Raw genomic sequence first — 23,671 nt, forward strand, 5'->3', positions numbered from 1 at the left:
GAAATCTATTCTTAGGTGTCTGGTGTATGCATACTGCATTCCTCAGCAAGAAACGTTTGGAAAAGTACCAGCGCCAGATGATTTAGAACATACATTCCAACAGAAGGAAGTTATTGGACATTCCAAAATATGCTCTAACAGAGCCATAATTTCATTCCAAGGACCTAAATATTTACTTATTCCTTTTGTTTGCTTTGCCTAAATGACATTCTTATTCATATACAAAAGTGTGAAAGCTATTTGTGACAACAAGAAGATGGGCTGCCTCAACAGAGATAGTTTCTAACAGAAGTCCAGTGGCTATCCAAAAGCAGACCATCTTGGTTGTGAGTCCTGGAAGATCCTGAAGGCCTTTTCCCAACTGACCTGGGAGGGCAGGGCCCTGACTGTGGCGAGGCTGCTGAACAGACTCTTGGGCTGGGGTGTTGTTTAGGGAGCTGGGCTGGTGCGGGTTTGTTGCTGTTGTTGATATTAATTTTTTGTATCTTTATTTTTAGATCTTATTATGTTTCAGGTGAAAATTGTTCATTTTGGTTGTGTAATTTTGGGTGTTTTTTCTATTGCTACTTATGTTATGTTTGTAATTATGTAAATTTGTTCCTGTTGTAAGCCGCCTTGAGCATCTTTCTAGCTATGGAAAGGAGGCATACAAATAAAATGATGAATGAATGGGATTAAGCCACAGCTCTCTAGCTACAAACTTTGAAGCAAGAGAGCTTTGCAGCTCCCTACTCATGGCAGCAGCTCATCAAAAGACTTCCTGAAGGTTAAGGTCAGTTGAAGAACATGCTTGATACAAACACATTCAGGACTAAATATTAAGAAGGCTGAAATTGTCCATATTACTAATCATGCTTATTGAGAAAGTTTTGTCTTTCAAATGCCTGAGTGTGGTTTGAGGCACCTTGCCCAATCTTTTTAGCAAGCAACTAATATACAAATATGGCAATGACTTTTTCTTTTTTAGCAATACATCAAAAGTTTTATCTAATAAGATGCTACTCCAATTACCACTGGACGTTAAGAAATGCTCAATAGCAGAACATGAAGTACAGTAATTTTCCAGTGGAATCATCAAACTTTGAACAGTCAGTATCCAGTTTCTGATTAAAGAATAATTTTCATGTCACATGAGATTAATAAAATCTGTCATAGTATGACACAATCTATTTATTTTTGGTAACTTAGAAAGGAATATTCCAAGAGCAATAATAATGCTATAAACCTATATAGACACCCCCCCCCAAATAGCAGCACCTGAATCCACTGATATGGCAGCACCTGAAGCAACCCTCCATTTATATGCCTGAAATCTATCTGTTCTTATTAGTAGTACCTAATAGTGAAATCCTATATATGTCTACTGAGATGTAAGCCTAAACCATGGCTTAGCACTCTGTGAATGAGCTATGGCTTGGGTTTGGCTGTTCTTTCCTCCCCTCTCATATACTACAGGAAGAAGACTTTGGTTGCGCTTGCTTTCCATTTCCCCCGAAAACAGCTTGCAATTTCACCCAAGCTTGGGACTGTGATTTACAGTAACAACGATGAAACATACTGCAGCTTCAGAAGTCATAATATGACTTGTTTGGAAACTGACCATAGCTGATGATAAACCATGATTCTGGGTTTTGATGGAATGACAAGCCAAGATTAAGGGAATTTGAAATTGCCTCCAAAAGTACTCCTTCCCACTACATGAAAGGATAAATGTAAAAGCTCAAGGCTCACTGCAGCTTATTCCCATAGCATTAAGCATGGTTTATCATTACATCTGAACATAGTAAATGAGTTCAGTAGAACTTAGTTTCAGGTAAGTACGGTATGTATAGGATTGCAACCTTATGGTTTAAAGTTTTGTGAAAATCAGACCTACACTGAAAACTTTAATGTATTTTATACAGCATAAGAATAAGATATAGAACATAGTAGATTTTTAAAAAAATGTTAATTCCAGACATGTACTAAATCAATTTATCTCTTTACAGTTTACTAAGCTCATTTCCTATTATTGGTACATTCTATCACATGACTAATTGGTCATTAATCACTTTCTGAAGCAGGCAACTACTTTACATTCTTTCTATTCTTAGCACACTAGTTCTGATTTACATTCAATGAGAGCTTGGCAAAATTAATTATAGTTTTAAAAATCTGATCAGAATCTCCTGACTTCAGTTCTATACACACTGACATGGGATTACCCTCCAACCCCCTTTGCATATGCAAGAACACAGTTTTTCAAGTACAGAGAGGTGGGGTGGTTTTTCTGTCTGGCAATAAACCCTTATGCTTTGTATGGTTCAACTCTTGAGGCCCTAACCTCAGGCAGATACTGCTACAAAAAATGGGAGCTAACAAGCCTTTTAGCAAAGGTCCAACCTATGGAATACAGTGGGATTCACTTTAAAGTAAACATGTACAGGATTTCCCTCTTAATCACAAATGCTACCATGCAATGATTACTAGCATTTCACTGCCTGATTAAACAGTTACTCATTTTGCTGCTTTTCAAAACAAAATGCCCTTGCCTTTGAATGATAATCTTGCTCCAGCCTGGAGTCTGATCCTGCTACCTGTTTGTATTTGTTCATTTTCATTTGGCGATTTCTTTCTTCCACATCCATAGCACCTGTCAAATTCAAAATAAAATAACCAGTTAATTTGCAATTCTGTGTTGTTTTTGTTTTAAAAAATGACATCAATATAAGCATTTTAACTCATAATGGTGAATATTGGGAGATTGACTTAAATGATTATGTATGTTCTTCAACATAAACAATAAATCCATTCTTTTGTTTGTGATGAATAAGATAGCTACAAAGGCAAAAACACATATACAAACAAAAAACCCAATCATTGAGAATTTAATTGTTTAACACCAACTGTGACAACATTTAACATGGTTCTAATATAAGGTTTTGACAAGATTTGTTGCTGCTGCTAGACTATCCAAGAGGAAAAACAAGCAAACAAACCCATTATGATTTTTAAAAAGCAGAAACACATGGAACAAGCATATAGATTTTCAAAATGGAAATCTTATCATTTTTGAATGTGCCAGTAATGAAGGCCAGCTTAACATGATCAGTCAACACAAAATGATGTTTCCTTATAATTTTTATATACTGTATAGAAGCTATCCTGTAAAATTTACTTCCAGTGAAATAAAATAATCTTGATATGATATTTTCTGTATTTAAAAAAATGAGTATGGGCAATATACTCAGAGTAGACCTAATGGGGAGTAAATGGACACAAGCCCATTCATTCCAGTGGATTTACTCTGAACATGATTAACATTGGATATCCTATGTTTGTGGGCCTAACAATTAATGCTTAAAATATTTGGATACATTGCCAAATATGTTCATCCCTAGTGGCATGGAAGAACGACTTATAAGAGTAATACTTTATATCCCAACAGAAAATTTAAAGTGTAAAAGCTATTCTTAAGAGTAAAAGCTACATTTTCCTTCACTAAATATTAGCATGTAGAAGCTAACAAAAAGTTTTATATTAATGGCTGTTGTATGTATTTATTTAAGAAATTCCCAACAACCATTTCTGCAACACAACTATCAAATAGTAATTGAAAATATATAATAATGTGTTTCATGGAAGCAGTTTAGTTAAGCAGAAGGATATTGTAGTAACAATCTAGAACAGAATGAAACTGCAGTCAAGTGTCAGAAATGTATACCAAATATTATAATGGAGGGTGAGAGAACAAGAATATGCATGCAATGAGGTGCTAAAGCATTTTTTTTTATATAATGGCAAATTGTTGCTCAAAGGGGCTTCGAAAATGATACAGGAGGCTTTGCTCAGACATAAATATGCTTAAGTTTCTCTGGACTGAAGCCATTGTTCTGTAGCTCTGTGATTATGAGGTCTGCTGTTCTCACTTAGTCATAAATCAGAAGTACATGCAATTATTTAAGAATATTCAAGCCAAAATTGAAAGAAATAACAGTAACTGCTGCTACTGATCATTAATTTAGGAAACAAAATAAAAGAACTATGACCAAGATTCATGTACAATATCAATGATACTAACCTCTTCTACACTCTCCCTTAATTATGATAATACTTTTAATATCAAATATGGATATGAATTAACTATGTCCTAGTTAATGTACAAAATACACATCAGAGAAGCAAACTATAGAAATGCTATATTGGTGCTTGGCATTTTCTTGTAAGCTAGCTTTATTGGATTTTTATCCAACCATCTCTTGGACAATTCTGATAATACAGTTGAAATGCATTCAGAGTGGTGACAGCAAGCCTTTGAAACTCCCTCCTGCAACATATCAGTCAAACACCATCACTATTATTGTTTTGGTGCCTACTGCAAACCTTCCTTTTCAGCAACACTTTTAAGTGGAGATTTTTTATCCCAATCGGTATCTGCACTGGAATTTATTTATTTTTTCTATATGGAATGGTTTTAATTGCTCTTATATATTAAATTGTTTTATACATTTTTATTGGTTATGTTATTATTGTTAGTCATTCTGAGATGTTTTATAGGAAGTGGTTAATAAATAGTGTTAATCAAATCAAGAATTTATTGATATGCTTATTGTCATTGTTGTTGTTGTTGTTGTTAATATCTGTTTAAATGAATGAACATATGCAAATGAGCAACCCCTTTATCTCCTCCACTTGCAAGGAAGGCAGGTCTTACATGGCAATATTTAACCAAAAAATTATTTTCCAAGGAATGTAAGCCTAGTATTTAACTCTTAAACATTTATTAAGGAAGCCACTGCAATCCGTGTAGTTTTGTCAGCTAGACAGATTTCTATGCTATATTGTTCTTGGGATCCCAATCAAGTACGCCATGTCAAAGACGCAACAGTTAACAAGAGAAAAACATTTCTGCCATAGGATGACACTTGTATTTTGTTTTCCAAAACAGATTTTCAAGTTTGTGACAAGGGGAAGAGGGATTGTTTTTGTTTTGTCTTTAAAGTAAGACAATATGGTGATGAGACAGATGTCCGTTGTACTGCTTACCCCAAAGCAGTTTTCCTGAATACAGCCAACTTCACTATTTTTGGAAAATAGCAGCTGGTGAAACATACCACTGCAGCTTCCATTTTAAACACTGAGTTTCTAGCCCATTCTAGATTCAGGAAAGGTTTGAAAATACTGCCTCTCTTAAAAGATGAAGAGATCAAATGTCTACCCAAGGTTCTATACCTGAATAACTGTCATTATTGTTTTCATATAATATTCTGAATTTCTATGGTCCCATCATCATGTAGTTGAGTTGACCAGAGTTGACAACCAATACTACTCTTGTGACAATATACTGTACAGAATATTTCAGTCTCTGTTTGTGTGGCATTTTAAGGAAAGTCTTTTCTCAAAAAGTCTTACTCAAAAAGATTTGAGCACAATGCATATTTATATCATGAAGTAGGTAACAAGTGGCTTTGTTGGAAACTTAAGTATGATCCCATTTTTGAGAATATAAACCATCACGTTGATTTCATATGAATAAAATATATATAAAAATACATATGCAAGAGATGCAGGGATCTAGAATAGGCATTCAAGGCCTAAAAATGTGTACAAGTGAACCAGCCCATAAACCTAGCATGCTGTCTCTGTAATTCCTTAGACTATGACATTCCACAAATGCTAGCTTCGAAATGCCCCTTCCTACACACTTGTTTGATGATAAAAGCACTGAAGCAGCTGCAGCCTCAATCTGATGAGACCCAGCTCATGGTTCAGCATGCCCGTGGCATAATGGTGTGAGATCCAGCATGGTGTAGTGGTTAAGAGCGGTGGACTCATAATCTGGTGAACCGGGTTCGCTTCCCCGCTCCTCCACATGCAGCTGCTGGGTGACCTTGGGCTAGTCACTATTCTCTGAAGTCTCTCAACCTCACTCACCTCACAGTGTTTGGTGTGAGGGAGGGAGGGAAAGGAGATTGTTGGCCACTTTGAGACTCCTTAAAGGGAGTGGAAGGCAGGATATCAAGTCCAAACTCCTCTTCTTCTTCTTCCTCTTCCTCTTCTTCTTCGGCCTGCTGGCATGCTTCATTGGCTCAGCTAAAAATATTACTAGCCCAAGTGACCAGCTAGGTTGCTCTTGCCTGGCTTAGGACAATGATGAGATGTTAAAACTAATGACAAGCCTGATGGGAGATGTCACTTTCATGTCCATTTCAAGGAGTGTAAATACCAGGTAATCAGTGTAATTAAGCAGCTGTGATGTGTGGAGGTTTATTTTGAGAGCTAATAAAGTGATTTCCATTCAAAATTCCACCTTTCATACAATTTAAAAGGTCTCTTGCTTCATTAATAATCCTCTTCAGCTTCAATTAGAAATATAGCCTTCCTCTGGGCATGATAGTTTTAAAGCAGGGGAAGGGGAGCTTGTTTTTCCCCCTGCTACTAACCTGTGGATATCCCGTTTCTCGTTGCTTATCAAGGGTTTTGTGTACTTTTAAGGCTTTTTACCTTTAGGGTTAAAAATTCTTATCTTAGGTTTTACTCTACGTCATAGGAGGCAGAGCAATCCAAATGCCCTTTGTGACAGGCTGGAGGTGGATTGGGCTGGTCTCTTCCCGCAGAGTGACACCAGTGCAGTCATCAGAACTGCATCAGGCCCTGTGTGGTCAGATGACAGCCGTGGAGCCAGCTTGGGAATCCAACAGATCTGAGGCTGGCTCAGCCTTGCTCACCCTGCCCCTGGAAGACCCCGTTTTGGTCCTGATTAAGAGTCTGACTTACTGGCTGTGCATCTGTTAGGCAAAAGAAGGAATCGAGTAAAGGTGTGGTTTCCTGGGCTTCATACCTGATCAGGTGGTTGTGATGGGGCCTGTATGTTGAGGTGGCCATGGCTTTTCAACTAGCAGTTTTATTTTGTTTTATTGTGTTTTTATATATGTTGGAAAACACCCAGTGGCTGGGGCAACCCAGTCAGATGGGCAGGGTACAAATTAACAACAACAACAACAACAGTTGCATGGGGAGCCCATGAAGTGCTGGTAGGCTATAACCACAAAGAGGGCTATTTGAGGCAATCCTTTCAAAACAATATTTTCAGCCCAAGGAATACAGTCAGTAACACACTGAAGACTATCATAGCTACAGAAGAAATAAAACAGTCAATAAACTGCCCTACCTTCATCCCCATTCTCTGGCACTGCGATGTGTTTAAAAAAAGGGAGAGAAAATGCAAAAATAAAAATGAAGACATGGCAGAAATAATGGATTTTTAAAAATAAAATAAGCATGAATAAAATACAACAAAACATTTTTTTTCTTTAGCTGGTCAACCATAGCTGGTGCTCCATTTTTACAGATGTATCCATATCATTGGCAATGTTCCTGGGTCTCAAGTATAGGCTTATCAGAGGAAACTCATGGGCGTTTGTTCATTTCTAGAATCATTAAAACTGTCTTCACAAAAAGCAGCACAGGAGGCGTCAGATACAGTTAGCTTATGCTTCTTTTCTCTAGAATGACCGGTGAATGAAAAAGAAGCATGCATGCTATATTTTTAGCACAATCTGTTCAATGTGTAGCCAAGCTGGACTAGCAGAAAACTGAATGATGCAGAATTGTTTCCAATGGCTACTTGAAGCATTTTTTGTGGAAAATTAATTTATAGCAAGGCTTTGCCTTGAGTGTTGACTGTGGTATGGCTTTCCCTGTAGTGTGAGTCAGCCATGTTGGTTGCACTACTCAAGATGCTTTCCTATATTTTATTTTGTGCAATATATGCTTCAAGTCTTAAAATGTATGTTACTTAGGAATTTCCATACTTTTCAGCATACAAAATACCTATCAACCTATCTATCAATCAATCAATCAATCAATCAATCAATAACAGTGTGAATAATAATTAGCTGTGTACAGTTGGCTGACCAGCAGACACAGTTCATGGGAAAACTCAGTGAAAGCTTGGGCAGAGTGAACATATATGGCTATTAAAATGAACAAATGGAGAGTTTGTCCAAAATTCCTTTGGCAACAGAATTATTGGAACACATTCTTAATTTGTATGGGATGCAAACAAGAAGTATTGCCAGAACCTGGACTTAAGCACTACATAGTAGGTAGGGCTACAAGTGATCGGCAAAGAAGAAGAGGAAGCAGGCAATCTTGAATTATGCTGCCTGGTCTGTCTAAATCAGGGGTAGTCAACCTTTTTATACCTACTGCCCACTAATGCATCTTTCTTGATGGTAAAATTTCCTTACCGCCCACCAGTGCTCGATGGAAGGCAGATTCAGCTTGTGCTGTAGAACCCCCTACCACCCACCTGGAATCCTGAAACACTCACTAGTGATGCCAGCAGTTAAGGTTTTATGTAGCCAGAGTGAGTCCTTTACATATGTTACAATATGTAAGAGACTCACAAAACATTATCCACGGAAATTCTCTATGCCTTTGTCACACCTTCTTGGGAATGCTGATGTGAATGCTTTGCACTTGATAGTGCTGCAGTATTGAGTCCTTTATATTTGTGTATAAACACACACACACACACACACACACACACACACGTATACATGCTCATGGAAGGATGAATGCTTGTTAAGAGTGGTCAGTTTCCCCATTCACTGTCCAGCACACAAAAGTTACATTTTTTATACAAGGAGAGGGAGCACAGATTTCTCCAAGGATAAAGTGTACATTAGAAAAGCATCTTATGAGAGAAATGTGCTCCTAAGTATTTCATTCTATCAAAACCACAGTACAGTAAGTCTTTATGAGAACAAATAGCAATGACTATCCGGAACACTAAGGGTAATGATTCACTTTTCATCAGGATTAATCTACTTGTAACTATAGACATATTTTGTAAAACTCTTCTTTTGTTAAGTCAGCATCCCATTTTTAAACCTAACAGAACCAGATGGTGAAGAATATACAGATTCCAATTCAACTCTAGTCATGCACAAAAATTGTCCACTGGATGTGGAGGAACATTGCTATCAAAAGATACACATTCACATGAGGTATTTGCATGGGAGATGGATTCCAATGGGGATCTCGTCTTCTGGACTGTAACAGCAGCATTTAATAATGCTATTGCAAAGTTTCAAAAAAGAGGCAGAGAGTAACTAGACAGATTTTTTTATATATAAAAAAGATCAAAACATGAAATAACCCAGTAACTCAATAACACGTATGCTTTCAAAAAAGCACAACATGCCACAAAATGATACCTAAAGGAAAAGAATCCAAATGAAAGTCTTGAGGTTGCTATAAAAGTAAGTTTTCACAGCTTTTCAACACCATTATGTGTCTTAAAAGTAATGTAACACTAATTCAACCCATACAAGCCTGCTTTATGTGTCCAATGAAGGGTGAGCTACACATTCAAAAAACCCTGACAGTATAGTCCTTTTTAACTATATCACATCAGAATGCAGGTGAGAAAATCTAATGCAAGTATTTTGCTGTCTTAGGAAAGACAAGATGGCATGCCTCTCCTATTCCATGTACCAAAGCCAACTGACTAATAATTGACTCTTACTTCAGCACTGGTGAGGGGACAGCATGCTCCTCTACACCTGAGGGCAGTGAAGCAGGACGCAGCTGCCTCACTCTGTCTTGCTCTGATCCCACGTTTGGATGCTCAAAAACTACATGCCAACAGAAAGCATGTCAAGAAAAATGATAGGCTTGGATTCTTAGGAGGAAGAAAAAGTTTTGCCATGTGATTTTCCTGCATCTGTAGGCCAGCTGTAAGAACAAAATAACATGTGAAACAGCATTTCACCAGCATTTTTGTTTATATTGGGGTGGAGAAATTTGTTTCGCCTGCTCATGAATGCTCATGGGGAACATTACGGGAGCTACATAAAAATGGTGGGCAGGGCCAAAGGGGGGGAAAGTGTACTGTCTGCTATATTCTACTCACTCAAAAGCTAGATCATTCCACAACACATCTAATCTCCAGCCAGGCAAAGAAAGAGGCATCACCATAGTTCAATGACACATTTCAGATAGATGAAAGCACACAGGAGGGCACAGAGCAGGACAAATGAGGACCATGGCCCCAGGATGGGGCATGGCTGGGAAGACTCTTAAAGGCTGGCTAAGAAGGTCTTGAGGGCTGCATTTGACCCCCAGGCTTGAGGTTCCTCAGCCCTGATTTAAATAGCAGGAAACTGTAGTGGTTTTGCTATTTCATCTCTTCTGCACATTCAGAAAAATCACATGGTACAGCCCTCATTGGTGGACATGTCAATGCTTCAAAATGTGAGTCTGTAAGATTTACCTGCTAAATGCAAGCTTGCTAGAACAAATTCTTAGCAATGAGAATCTTTTAGCCTTTGGAAACAAAACCATCTCAGAGTGGAAGAATGGTTTTAAAGGAATAAAAACAACAATGATATAAATGACAAATAAGACTTTTAACCCTTCTGTTTCAACTGTAATGAACCATCATGATGTAGTTAAACAACTTTTCCCACCATGCAACTGGGCATCCATCTCAAAAGCTATGGGTTGTATCCAACAAAGTTGTCCCATCATTAGCCTCATGTTCTCTATCTCTCCAAGTGTCAACCGCCACCAGCATTGTACAAGCTGACAGGTTATTTGTCAGGTAATTTATGAATTTGAGCACATCATCATACATACGTGGTCCCACAAATATGAAGAACATGCTACCTTATTGCTTGGTAATATTTTGTTTCCAAACCAATAGGCACTCAACCACCTATGTTCGCTATTAGAGGGGAGAGTGATCTGGGTAACCTGACTATGAGCCTTCAATATTTCATAAACTGCAGTATATATGAGGCATGTAAGAAGAAATTGTTCTAAAATAAAAGACAATACCCTTTTCTCTGGAAATATGACATACCTAAAGGGAAACCATAACTCCTCCAAAAGACACTGTTATTAGGAGAAGGAATTACAAGCAGCAGAGGAATGCCTCGTAAAATAAGTAGAATCTAGGAGAATAAATAGCCAGAGTGTAACCTTTTGTGTGTGTAAGAGTAGCTCTATTTTTCTAAGTTCAAAATGCAGTAAGTCATCTCCTACCCTTTATGAAAACCACAGTTTATTATATGTGACCCTTCAGATTCATTGGACTCATCAGCACCAACCAGTATAGCCAAATGCCAGGATACGAGTTTTAGTCCAGCATCAACTGGAGGGCCAAAGGTTCCCATTCTTGACCTATGTATTTGTTCTGTAAACTTAAAAGCACGCATTAAAAAGAAAAAAAAGCAGGTCTTAACATTAATAAAGATTAAACCAAGCTCCTGGTAAAAAAAAATATAAATGATGAGAGTAATAAAAACCTACAAAATATTTAGGTGTATGGTTAACGGCAAATAATATAAATTTGTATAAATATAACTATTTGGAAACTTGGGAGGATATTAATAGAAAGTTGCAAATTTGGGGTAGAATGAAACTTTCATTGTTGGGCAGAGTTGCGACCATAAAAATGAATGTACTACCAAAAATCTTATTTTTGTTTCAATCAATACTGGTGATTGACACGACAGATTGTTTCAACAAATGGCAAAAAATATATTTCTAAATATACCTAGCAAGGGAAAAAACAGAGAATAAAATATAAAATACTGATAGATACGAAAGAGAGAGGAGGTTTCTCCCCACCAGATGTATTATATTATGAAGCATCTTGTCTGTGCTGGTTGAAGGAGTGGTTGTTATTGAAGAATTCACATATTTTAGATTTGGAAGGTCATGATAATATTTGGGGTTGTCATGCTTATTTGTGGTGTGAAAAGGCAAAAGTACGTAAGGTTTCACAAACCATATAATTAGGAAAAATTGTATAGAATATGGGATAAATATAAAACTTATTGGAGACTAAAACACCACTTTAGCTTTCACCTTTGGAAGCCATGGTGGTGAAAGGTTGGGTGACATAGAAATCTGCTAAGAGAGAAGGGTGGGGAATTTAAATTAAAATAGTTTAAGAATTTATCAGGGATGTTAACAACATGGTTACAATATCATCATTTGAATGAAGTATTTAAAAAGGATATGAAGCAGGGGTTTGGGGTACAACTATCACAACTAGAGATAGACCCGTTAAACTGTAATGTTGAAGTAATATCTAAAGTGTATAAGATGTAATTGGAATGGGAGACAAAGGACAAACAAGTGAAATCTTCAATGTGTAAATAAACCATATACCACAGTCATTGCTCATTCTGAGGAAACTGAACACAGGTGAAGCACCTGGAACCTCTGGAATTTCACATTGCTCAGAGATTGGGGTGGTGTGCAACAATATAATGCTGCCATAGGAAAGAGTGGGACAGCGGGAAATGGAGCAGCAGTGGAATGAAACCAGCTCACTTTGCCACAAATAAGTGATGGATTGGACATTACTCATTTAGTAAATACTCCTCAGGCTGGGTCCAGGATATATCAAGGACCACCTGATCCCTTATATTCCTGCCTGATCACTGAGGTTTTCACTGTTAGTCCCCAATGGCCCAGATGCATGGCTTGTATCCACCAGGAGCTGTGCATTCAGTATTGTGGGTTCAAGCCTGAGACAATTAAGGTTATTTGGGAAGATGATTTGCCAATGTGTTTTGGATGGGGTTGCAATTTGGAAGTACTTTTAGATCCAGATTTGTCTGTAAACTCCCAAGTGAGCTCAGTGGGAGGGTACATTCACCAACTTAGGCTGGTGCATTAATTGCAACTTTCCTTGGACAGAGATTGTCTTGCTGTTGGCATCCACTTCCTTGGCTACTGTAATGTGTTGCAAATGGGACTGCCTTTCTGGGAATGATTACCGAGAACACAACTTGCTGGTGTTCAAAGAGCTCTCTGCCTGTTTCTAAGCACACACCAATGTGCTTGTGCTTATATATAAAGTCCTACACAGCTTAGAACCCAGGTACTTCAAGGTACCAACTTCCATGCTCCTCTCTGAGCGGCCAAGACATTGGAGGTGAGGTGAATGGCAATCAGAGGGAGGGAATTTTCAGCTGCTGCACCCTGTCTTTGGAAACCACTAGAGACACTTGCCTGACACCTATTTCATTTCCATTGACAGTGATCGCTGAATATAAATCTATGCCACACAGTATTCCTGAATCCCATTTGACAAAATTATTTTTTGTTAGTTTTCTCTAGGAGTTTCTATTATGATTTCTAGGCAGGAAAGTCTTGCTTACTGCAACGTTAGAAGCCTTTGATGCTCAGTCATTTCAAGGCTTGATGACTGAGGTTAGATTAAGACCCAAAGCTTTTTTAAAAAAATGATGATGTTGATGAAGATATGGCTTAAATCTGCTGTTAGCCTTGCCATTTTGTTTAGGCTAAAAGCTGTTTAGAGACACAGCATCTGCTAAAAGACAGAGCTCCTAACCAATATTGGATATAGGATTTTTGTTTTAAGCACATTGCTTGAACTCATTATGTTTAGATTCAGTCATGATGAAAGGGTGAAGGGTTCTGTGTTTTTGAAAAGGGGTTTTGAGGCAGAACAGATCTAAGTGTCTTGGCATATGCTTAGGTAGCAAAACCATTCCTAGCGCTCAGTTGAAAAACCAAATTGGGGGGCAGGAGCAGTATGTGGGGGTTAATATTAACAGATGATTATACACTTGTAGGCTTTTTTTTCAAAAGCTTTGGGAAGACATGCTACTACCAGGCACACAGTATCCCCTTACAGCTCACTGAAAAGAATAGAAATGTAAGTAAGTGCCAGAGTTTTATTAGGTTCTCATTTTACTCTGGCCAAGTAGATGACAATAAACATCTCATAAGTAGGTTTTTATAGCAGACAATCTGCAACAGAAGATGACATAGGAAAACTTTAGAAACCTTAATTTATCGGGGTTCCATAGGACACTTCATTGTACAAGCCTTAGTCAGAAAATAACACTCAGTACAGTGGTACCTTGGGTTACAGATGCTTCAGGTTACAGACATTTCAGGTTACAGACTCCGCTAATCCAGAAACAGTACCTTGGGTTAAGAACTTTACTTCAGGATGAGAACAGAAATCGCGCGGCAGCAGGAGGCCCCATTACCTCAGGTTAAGAACGGTTTCAGGTTAAGAACGGACCTCTGGAATGAATTAAGTTCTTAACCTGAGGTACCACTATATTATTATAGTCATACCTTGGGTTACAGACACCTCAGGTTGCATTTTTTCAGGTTGCGGACTGCGAAAACTCGGAAGTACCACTGCGGGTTGCGGACGCTGTGGGTTGCGAACGTGTATCCCGCACGGATCATGTTCGCAACCCGAGCGTCCACTGTATTAGTAGTAAGAATAATAGTAAAGCAACTACCAATGGAAATGAATGCCCATATGAAACATGGTAACTAAGACTAGTAACACTTGCTCTTGTCCTCTTTGCACCTCTTAACATTTTTGTTGTTATTTAAAAAGTGCACAGGTAGAAAAAGGTAAAAACAAAGCCCTCTGCATTCATTCCATCAAGCTCCACCCATGGGGTTTAGGGCAAGCAACAGAACACCCATGACTAAAAAATAACCAAGAATGCATGGAAGCTACCATGCCAAACATGTCCACAGAAAAATTGGATCTGAATCATCCACTTACAATTTAACATCCCTGCCTGGAAGTAACTACAGTGGAACCTTAACTCTCAAACGACTTAACTGAAGAACAAATAGGCTCCCGAACGCCGAAAACCCGGAAGGAAGTGTTCCGATGTTGAACGTTTTTTGGAAGTTGAATGTCCAGTGCAGCTGTCAGTTAATGTTTCTGGGGTGCCTGAGCCAATCGGAAGCCACACCCTGGTTTTCGAACATTTCGGAAGTCGAACAGACTTCCAGAACGGATTACGTTCAATAACAAAGGTACCACTGTACACGTAAACTCTGGCAGGAGACGTACTACTGGAAGAATGTGGCTGCTACATTCATTCATTCATTCATTCATTTCCCACCTTCCTCTCCAAGGAGCTCCATGTGGTGTACATGGTTCTCTGCTTCCTCCCCATTTTAGCTTCCCAATGAGCCAGTGGGGTAAGTTAGGTGAAGAGGCAGTGACTGGAACATCATCACACAGTGAGCTTCATGGTCAGGTAGAGATTTGAACCCTGGTCTCCCTGGTCCTAGTCTGACACTCTAACTAACCACTATACTTTTACTCACACACATGATCCCTGTGGGTCACAATTTATTTATTTATTTCATAAAATGCATACACCTCTTAACTGTAAAATCCCTCAAAGCAGTTTAGGTAAAGGTAAAGGGACCCCTGACCATTAGGTCCAGTCGTGGCTGACTCTGGGGTTGCGGCGCTCATCTCGCTTTATTGGCAGAGGAAGCCGGCATACAGCTTCCAGGTCATGTGGCCAGCATGACTAAGCCACTTCTGGCGAACCAGAGCAGCACTACTTTCCCACTGGAGCGGTACCTATTTATCTACTTGCACTTTGGCGTGCTTTCGAACTGCTAGGTTGGCAGGAGCAGGGACCAAGCAATGGGAGCTCACCCCGTCATGGGGATTTGAACCGCCAACCTTCTGATCGGCAAGTCCTAGGCTCTGTGGTTTAACCCACAGCGCCAACCGCATCCCTTCAAAGCAGTTTACATAACGGTAAAACAATTAAAATCAAGAAAAATTTACAGCCATATTTAAAAGCATACAAAAGGTAAAATACAAAAATAGATTCAAATTTCCTTAGCTTTTAAAGCATCTGTGAAGGCTTCTCTAAACAAGAATGCTTTAAGCAAGATCTAGTAGCTCACCTACTGTGAATGGGAAATGCTGATGCAAGATAAACTCAAGATATATCATACAAGAAAGTGCTACTTTTGTTCACTAGGAAGAAAGTTCTAGCCTCATAGAAAGTGTTTCTGTACATATAAGAAATCCAACAAGTGAAGCTGCTCATACGTCAAACAATCTGAAAAGATGTGAGTTTTGTGGGAAATGTTGATTGGGGTTTCTCTTAGCATTGTTATTTATTATTACTACTACTTACACTACTACTACTCACTAAAAACTTAGAAAAAACAATAATAAAAAATAAGCATTAATAGTATCAAAACTATACACAAATATAAAGTCTGTTTAAAACATACAAATAATTACAATGAAAACTGTATGGCACCACCTGTATTTAGTAAACAAAACTGATTATGCATGCCATGCTAACTTTACTTGCCATATATATATATATATATATATATATATATATATATATCTCAAAAGTTTTTCCAGTAGCCAAAAATATTTGAAATGAAACATTTGCATTGGGGAAAACTCAATAATTAATATGGTTTTAGTGTTATATTCAGATATACTTATTATGGAACCACCCTGACCCCCGGGTATAGGGTGGTATATTATTATTATTATTAATAATAATAATAATAATAATAATAATAATAAATAATTCTAAAGGAAAAACGAAGGTATTTTATACTAAACTCAAGTAGTATTGAATCAAGTAGATTCAAGTATTCCCCACAATAATCTTCCCCTTATCTTCAGTGATCCTTAAATAATGTATTTGAATGTTTTAATGTATTTTATACTGTTAATGTTAATTTAAGCATGCTCAAAGAACTGGCTATCTCTCTCTCTCTCTTTCTCTGTGTATTTCCTAGATTTATTCATCCCTAAAACAGTAAATTACAACTTTGAAATTGCCCGATTTGACTCATATTATAGCGATTCACTATTCCCCCCCCCCTTAACTTTGAAGCTGATTAAAGACAGGTTTTTACTTCCTTCGTGAAATCCATCTACATTTTATGTCTGTCTTTTAGGAAGTATAGAGTTTTGCTGAGGCTGGCTGCTAGGCTCAGCATGCACTGAAATAACCAGAACCCTTCAAAGTCACCAGAACATAGGGCACAAACCTTACAAAGTTCTCTGGCAACTGCATTTAATGAGGCTTACTCTCTGGTAAATTTGTATAGGATTGCAGCCTAACACTCAAACCATAATCTTCTAATACATACTCAAAATTGCTTAATGAAGATAATATACTGCTTAAGGTGCTGGTTTTAAACTTCAAAGCCCTATATGACCTAGGACCCTCATACCTACGGGACAGCCTCATCTGGTATGCCCCATGGAGGGTCTGCAAACAGCAACACTCTGAAGATCCCAGGCCCCAGGGAAATTAGACTGGCTTCGACCAGAGCCAGGGCCTTTTTGGCAGTGGCCCCGGCCTGGTGGAATGCTCTCCCACAAGAGACTAGGGCCCTGCAAGATGGAGCTGTTCCGCCAAGCCTTTGGCCAGGGGGCAGTCTGACCTATTTTCCTTTATATAAGAACAAGCATGAAGGAGGCCTCCCAGCCTGTGCACAGGTCCTTATATGATCTGTGAAAACAGTTGGTCCTGGCAAGTATTTACCGCTCTCAATCTTAACCTTGATAACTGCCATTTGTCCAGATTTTAATTTGTCTGAATTAATTTTAAGATGTATTTTAATTAATTGATGCCTGTTTTTATGTATACTGTGTTATTTGTATGATGTTAGTCGCTCTGAGCCTCGCTTCGGCTGGGGAGGGCGAGGTACAGATAAAATTTACTATTATTATTATTATTATTATTATTACAAGCAAGGTGGTTAAAAAGCACATATTTTCCCCACCTTTCAATGTAACTCACGTGAAATGGAGATTCTAATGTGCGTTGTCATAAATAAATATCCAGAAAATTGCAGCTGTATTAACAAGTTGTGTGTTCTTGTATATGACTTTCCAACCTTACATATACTTTAACACAGATCACTATGGTGCTTCCCCACAATAATCTTCCCCTTATCTTCAGTGATCCTTATATAAAGCATCACTGCTCAATAACCTGTTTTTATCTATTCCCTGTGCGTAAAATTCAATGAGGCAGTTTCTATTTGGAAAGCAGACTATGACTATTTTTCTAGCAGACACTACCTCATTCAGTGCACAGGACAGACAGTGCTCAGAGTTGCAGAGCAGGGTCACCCATCAAATACTCAAGACATTACGAGCTGACAGAATTAAATTTGCATGTACAATTTAAGACACAGGCAATGCTTCCTGATACAGTTCAACTAATAAGGTAATTAACCATGATGCTGGTGAATAAGCTGCAGTAACCAAGTATATATTAGGGGTTTATCTTTTACAGTGACTTTCAGAACGACATTGTTGTAATTTATAATCTGCATGTGCTGCAAGAAGCTTTACTGTTGAATGCTAAAGCATTCTGAAAATGTAGTACATATTATTCATTCAATGCTGAATAGTCAGACAACCCTCCCTACATTAAAATGACTTAATGTCTCACCACGCCTCACCCCTCACTGGCCATCCTCTGATCCCTCCTTGAGTGCTTTTGCTTTGACCTGTAATAATGCCTCTTGCCTGTGTCACTGGAGGTGGTGTGTGTGTTTATGTGTGTCTGGATTGCTGCCTACTGTACAAAGGTAGGAGTCATATAAACCACCCTTTGGCTCCTCCACTGGCATGTGACACCAACCCTCCCAAAGGTTGCCCATGAGGGAACATGGGCCTCAGGCTGAAGAAGACTGATCTGTCTTAGACTAGATCTGTGTTTGAAGCTTTTGCTTTTAGAAAAATGGAAACAAGATGAGGCGATGATAGGTGAATTAAAACAAACAGATGCTGCTGGGGGGGTATTAAAGATAGTTTCTGACATTTCCTAAGCACAATTTCTCATCCAATTAATCCCACATAGAGGTGTGAGATTTCCAAATCAGAAATACAGATTTTGAGTAAGAAAAATCACAACCTGACCCATGAAACCTATTCATATGAAGAATTAAAAAAAAAAAATGTTTTGAGTAGTCCATACACATTGATATATTTGGGAGAAACAACGTTTGTTTGGGTTACATAACCAACTTACTGAATTAGAAGAAGACAGTAAAAAACTGTCTTGAACCTAAAGCACTTCGCCACAGACTAAGCTGCTATGCTACCACACCCCAAACCATAATTAAACATCAGCATTGTTGATACATTACCACATATGTTTAGGAGGGGTATGTATGTAAGTGTTTCTGCTTATCAGCTACTGTGCTGCAAGAAAGAAAACGGGGTAACTGTTCATACTTCCTTAAAATAACAGCACAAAATGTATGTCACCCTAATAAATGATATATTCTTATGTGTGCAGTTGAGGTAGGATAATGTAACGGGGCTATAGACCAGAAACGGAACAATTCAAGAGTAGTGAGAAGAGTATTCATGAATGAAGAGGAATGAAGAGGCATCTAACAATGGAAGAACATAAGTAAGTAACAAGGTACCACACACCACTAAAATAAAGATGCAGCATTAAAGCAGGAATCTGACAAACCTTTGGATATACTTTGATGTTTCTTTAGGAGAGAAACTGCAGGCAAAGTTTATACCAAACCTTAATAAAAATTGGATAAAACCGGTAGAAGCCAGATAGCATACTGCATTCAGATGATGTGCAACCAGTTAGCCACTATGGGGGCAATCCAACACAAGATCCTCCAGGCTAAGCAGCTTAGGATGAAGCAGATCTCTGGTTCAGCCAGCTGCTTCCTGGTTCAGGTGGCATTAAGTGTCCAGTCACAGCTCAGCTGCAGATACACCAGTGTAACTTGCTCATCCTAGCTCAGCTGGCTGAACCAAACCTAAATGAGACGAAACTGGTGTAAGCCCCCCCAAAAAGGGGTGTTCTGGTAGTGTGGTGGGGGCACAACAAGAAAGGAGGGATTTAGGTTGTTTCCTAAGACCACTCAGCTTGGTCATGTGAATTGGTAACCCAGCATGGAACAGTATTTTAAATACTTGTTTCCTCTTTGCCAGGCTTAGGCAGAGCAGCAGAAGCAGCCCCACTGCTGAATGGGGTTTGGGTCAGGTGTATCTTTACACCAGCTTAAATTATACTGGCCCGCTTCTTGTGAATAGAATTGCTTCACTTATTTATAAACCATGGGAAGTCAAAGTCCACCAAGAACTATCAATCATACTATTTTATTTTACTTTATTTAACAGAATTTGTACACCACTTAATTGTAAATGAAGTATCCAAAACATACTAGTGATAGGGTCATGTCAAGGTCTAGGTCTTTTATTCTGAACTATGTAAATGTTTTGAAATGGAAGAGAAATCGAAGGAATAAGGGGACACAACTGTAGAAAGGAGAGGATGGGCTGATGGAGAATTTTTTCACTTCTATGTGTGGCCCAGGGTGCTTAAAGCAAACCTGGTATCTGTGCTGCACCAGGAAGCCAGGGATACTGCAGGTAGCTTGTCCAGGGGAGGTCCTGCCGGGAGCCCACAGGGAGCATGTCTCCTCCACCTACATAACAGACTGCATGATCTGGTGAGAGCACCTGCCTTTTGACCCCAGCTGCTGCTGCTTCTGACACCACCAGTCCCACACCCCACCACTTCAAGGACTCAGAAGGCCAAGAAACAGGACAGCGGGTTGGCGGTACCCACTGCCCTCCTGGAAAAGTTGACCAAGGCATCAGAGATGCTGAGGAACATTCAGCAGCTTTCCCTCTCCCTCAACCTGCCCACCCAGAGAGGCTCCCCAGATCTGAGAGCTGCTGTTGAACTGGGAAGGAAAACTAGCAGCTGCAGCAGTGTTTCCCACTTCTGGCTACAAAAAAACAACAACAGCCATGGAACAAACAAGAATGGATCATTTCGGGTACAGGGTCCTAGAAAGCCATCTCCCAACATCTTCTATTTGAACAAAGCATGCCAGCCGATATAAAAGACCAATATCGTACAATGAAGAAGCAGTGACTTTTTAACCCATAAGAATGCAGGAATCTTTAGCCCAACATGGGGCTCAAACCCACAACCCAGAGATTAAGACTCTTAATCTATTTACCAGCAGAGCTATTGAGAAGTGTTTAATGGTTTAATTGTTTATACTAATAATTTAATTGTTTTATTATTTCTGTAAACCACTTTGAAGTTTTTTATGATCAAGCAGTATAAGTTAAATAAATAAATAAACAAAGGTGCAAATGTGAACCATGCCACTTTGGTAGAAGCAGGAATAGCACCATGTGTGGGAAATTAAACTTCTACAAAAGGTGAAATGGCATATTATTTAATGAGATGTTTGGAGGCACCTTGCCTTGCACTAAATGCTTTGTGCAAGTTTTATCATATGCTGAAGCTTGTTACAAGGGTAGCATGTTCAGACACAGAAGTATCATACTGCCCTCTAACAGATCTGTTCCTCTGAATTCTATCCGTGTGCACATAGAGTTGCCCTTTATTATATGGCATAATTCAGATTAATAATGGGCACGTATAACCACTCTACTTTCCTATTATTCTGTACTGGAAAACACATAAGGAAGAACTGGGCTTCTTTGAACCTTTAATCCTTTTTACATCAGCTATTCTTCTTCTAATTTCCTTAGCCAGTGGCTGCTATTTGAAGTACTTAGATCTTGTTCAACCTAGTTTTGTGGCCAATGACCCTCTTCACTATGGCTAGAGAATATTTTAATTAACAAATTGTCCTATAGCTAATAATTTAAACATAAATCTTATATAGATGAGTTGTAACTGTTAGGATTAACTAGAAATCTAAATAAACAGAATATAGTGACAGCCAGCTACAAATAAATACAAATGAAAATGTTTTCTCCCCACACTGTTAATGTAAAACATCATGAAAATGCCTGCTTTAATTTTCAGTATATTTTGTACCCTATCCAAGATAATTAATCAAATAGCAAACACCTAAGGTTTCATTCTTTTCTAGTGATGACAAAATAAGGGAAAGAAAGTTATGTATGTGTACATACATGAGAGAAATGTCAGAAATGTAATGGCAAAAATCACAGGACAAATTAGAAGGAAAGTAGAACAGAGAAAACCAATAGAAGAGACAGACCTGGGTTTCTTCTCCTTGATGAGTCCACTTCTTCTGTTATCACGTTGTGTAATGGACAGACAGAGACACAAAGAAGATGGACGTGAGAGGATGTACTCAGAAGGAAAAACTGACACTGAGGGAAAGGGCCACAATTGTTTGAGAAAGAAACCTGCAGCGCATAATCAGTCAATGGGAAAAAGAAAACACAAGAAACACCAAAAGGAACAAAGTATTCATTTGAACCAGAAAGGAACAGAAAAAGAATGTTAGTGATCGGGGGAGAAAAACAGTATTTAAGCTGTCCAACCAGTGTGGCTAGGAAAGAGGAAAGAAAGAGATGTGTTCAGTCCACGAATATTCAGCTTACCTAAAGATTTATTCTGGGATAAAATTAAATGTTAGCTCTGATTTTTTTTATTCATTTTCACATTATTAAGTAGTTTAGAAACTTTATATTGTCTATTTTGAATGAAGATGAACCATCTTCCTTACATAGCAGGAAAGCAGTGAAAAAATCACATTTTCTGGGGGGGGGGGGGGAATCCATGCTTTCTAGAATGCCCAGTTAGAATGAATATTAATTGAATAAATGCATATATATATTTGAACTATTAATCAAGCTAAGCAAGTAAAAGCTGAAAGACAAGGTAAGTTAAAACTGGCAGCTTGACCGAGTGCAATTGGGCTTACAGGAAGATAGAATTCAGATCATGCATGGCTCTAACCTAACCAGAAAATTATATTTCCCCTCAATCACATACTTCATACATCTGATTTAATGATTAGCAATTAATACAAGCGAAGCAAAAACAGTATGGGAGTCCAAAATGTGGCATTAGACAATTTGAAACTAAATTAAGAACTACCCACTTAAAGCAATACAACTGACCTGGGCAGCTTTTCACTCCTTTTTTTAATAAAAGTCAGCATAACTTACTATATAATTGTGAATCCCATAAGCCATTCATATATTCAAAATCTTATCAGAATTCATCAGCCCTAATATAATCTTAATTCACAGTTGCATCTGGTCCATCAAGGCCCTGCCTGCCCTCTTCCCCGAATGCCTGGCTCTTTAGCAGGCAAACTGAAGCTGCATGGAGCAGGGGATATTCTTAGCAGACTAAGGCTCCATACACATTAATGGCTTACAATACAAAGAGGTTGATTCCCCCCAGGCCCAGATCTGCCACCTGAGATGACTGGCTCACCGTGCTTCATAGGTAGGCAAGCCCTGGCACAACAGCACTCATTGCACTGGTGATTATCAGTAACTGGTATTCAGAGGCATGTTGCCTCCAATATTGTTAGCGGTATATAGCCGTCATGGCTAGTAGCCATTGATAGCCTTATCCTCCATGAAATTGTTTAATCCCCTAATCTTGTGGCAGCAAATTACATTGTTAAAGAACTATTTCCTTTTGCTGTCCTGAATCTCCCAACACCCAGCTTCATTCTAGTTTTATGAGAAAAGGAGAGAAACTTTGCTCCATCCACTTTCTCCACATTATGAATATTTTTATATATAGCTGTCCTGTCTCTGCTCCTTACTCATCTTTCTCCCCTAAACTAAAAAGCTCCAAATGTAATCTTTTCCTTGAATGAGAATTCCTCCACTCCCTTGATTATTTTGCTTGCCCTTTTCTGAACCTATGCCAGCTCTACAATATCCTTTTTGAGATGAAGTGGCCAGAACTGTATACAGTATTCCAAGTATAGTCTCACCATATGTTCATATGATGGCATTACGATATTGGCATTTATTTTCAACCCCTTGCCTAATGATCCTTGGCATAGAATTAGGCCTTTTTCACTTGCTGGGCCAACAGCTTCATTGAGCTATCCACTA

General features: G+C 38.5%; 1 protein-coding gene across 42 annotated transcripts in view; it reads right to left on the reverse strand.

Moving 5' to 3' along the window:
* RIMS2 (regulating synaptic membrane exocytosis 2) overlaps positions 1–23,671 on the reverse strand; it is a 350,853-nt gene that overhangs the window by 77,685 nt on the left and 249,497 nt on the right. For 22 of the 42 annotated variants that reach the window (XM_081013749.1, XM_081013716.1, XM_081013738.1 and 19 more), the window contains 2 exons: positions 7,151–7,171; positions 2,532–2,632 (listed from right to left, as the gene is read on the reverse strand). The exons of 9 other annotated variants lie outside the window; for them this stretch is intronic. In XM_081013749.1, coding sequence (XP_080869875.1) covers positions 2,532–2,632; positions 7,151–7,171 — 122 coding nt within the window. Of the gene's footprint in view, positions 1–2,531; positions 2,633–7,150; positions 7,172–21,840; positions 21,874–23,671 lie in introns of all 42 variants that reach the window. 11 more of the 42 variants (XM_081013730.1, XM_081013733.1, XM_081013734.1 and 8 more) reach the window with 4 other exon arrangements.

Source organism: Podarcis pityusensis (genome assembly GCF_964106645.2).
Source record: "Podarcis pityusensis genome assembly, chromosome: 7".
Classification (NCBI taxonomy): domain Eukaryota; kingdom Metazoa; phylum Chordata; class Lepidosauria; order Squamata; family Lacertidae; genus Podarcis; species Podarcis pityusensis.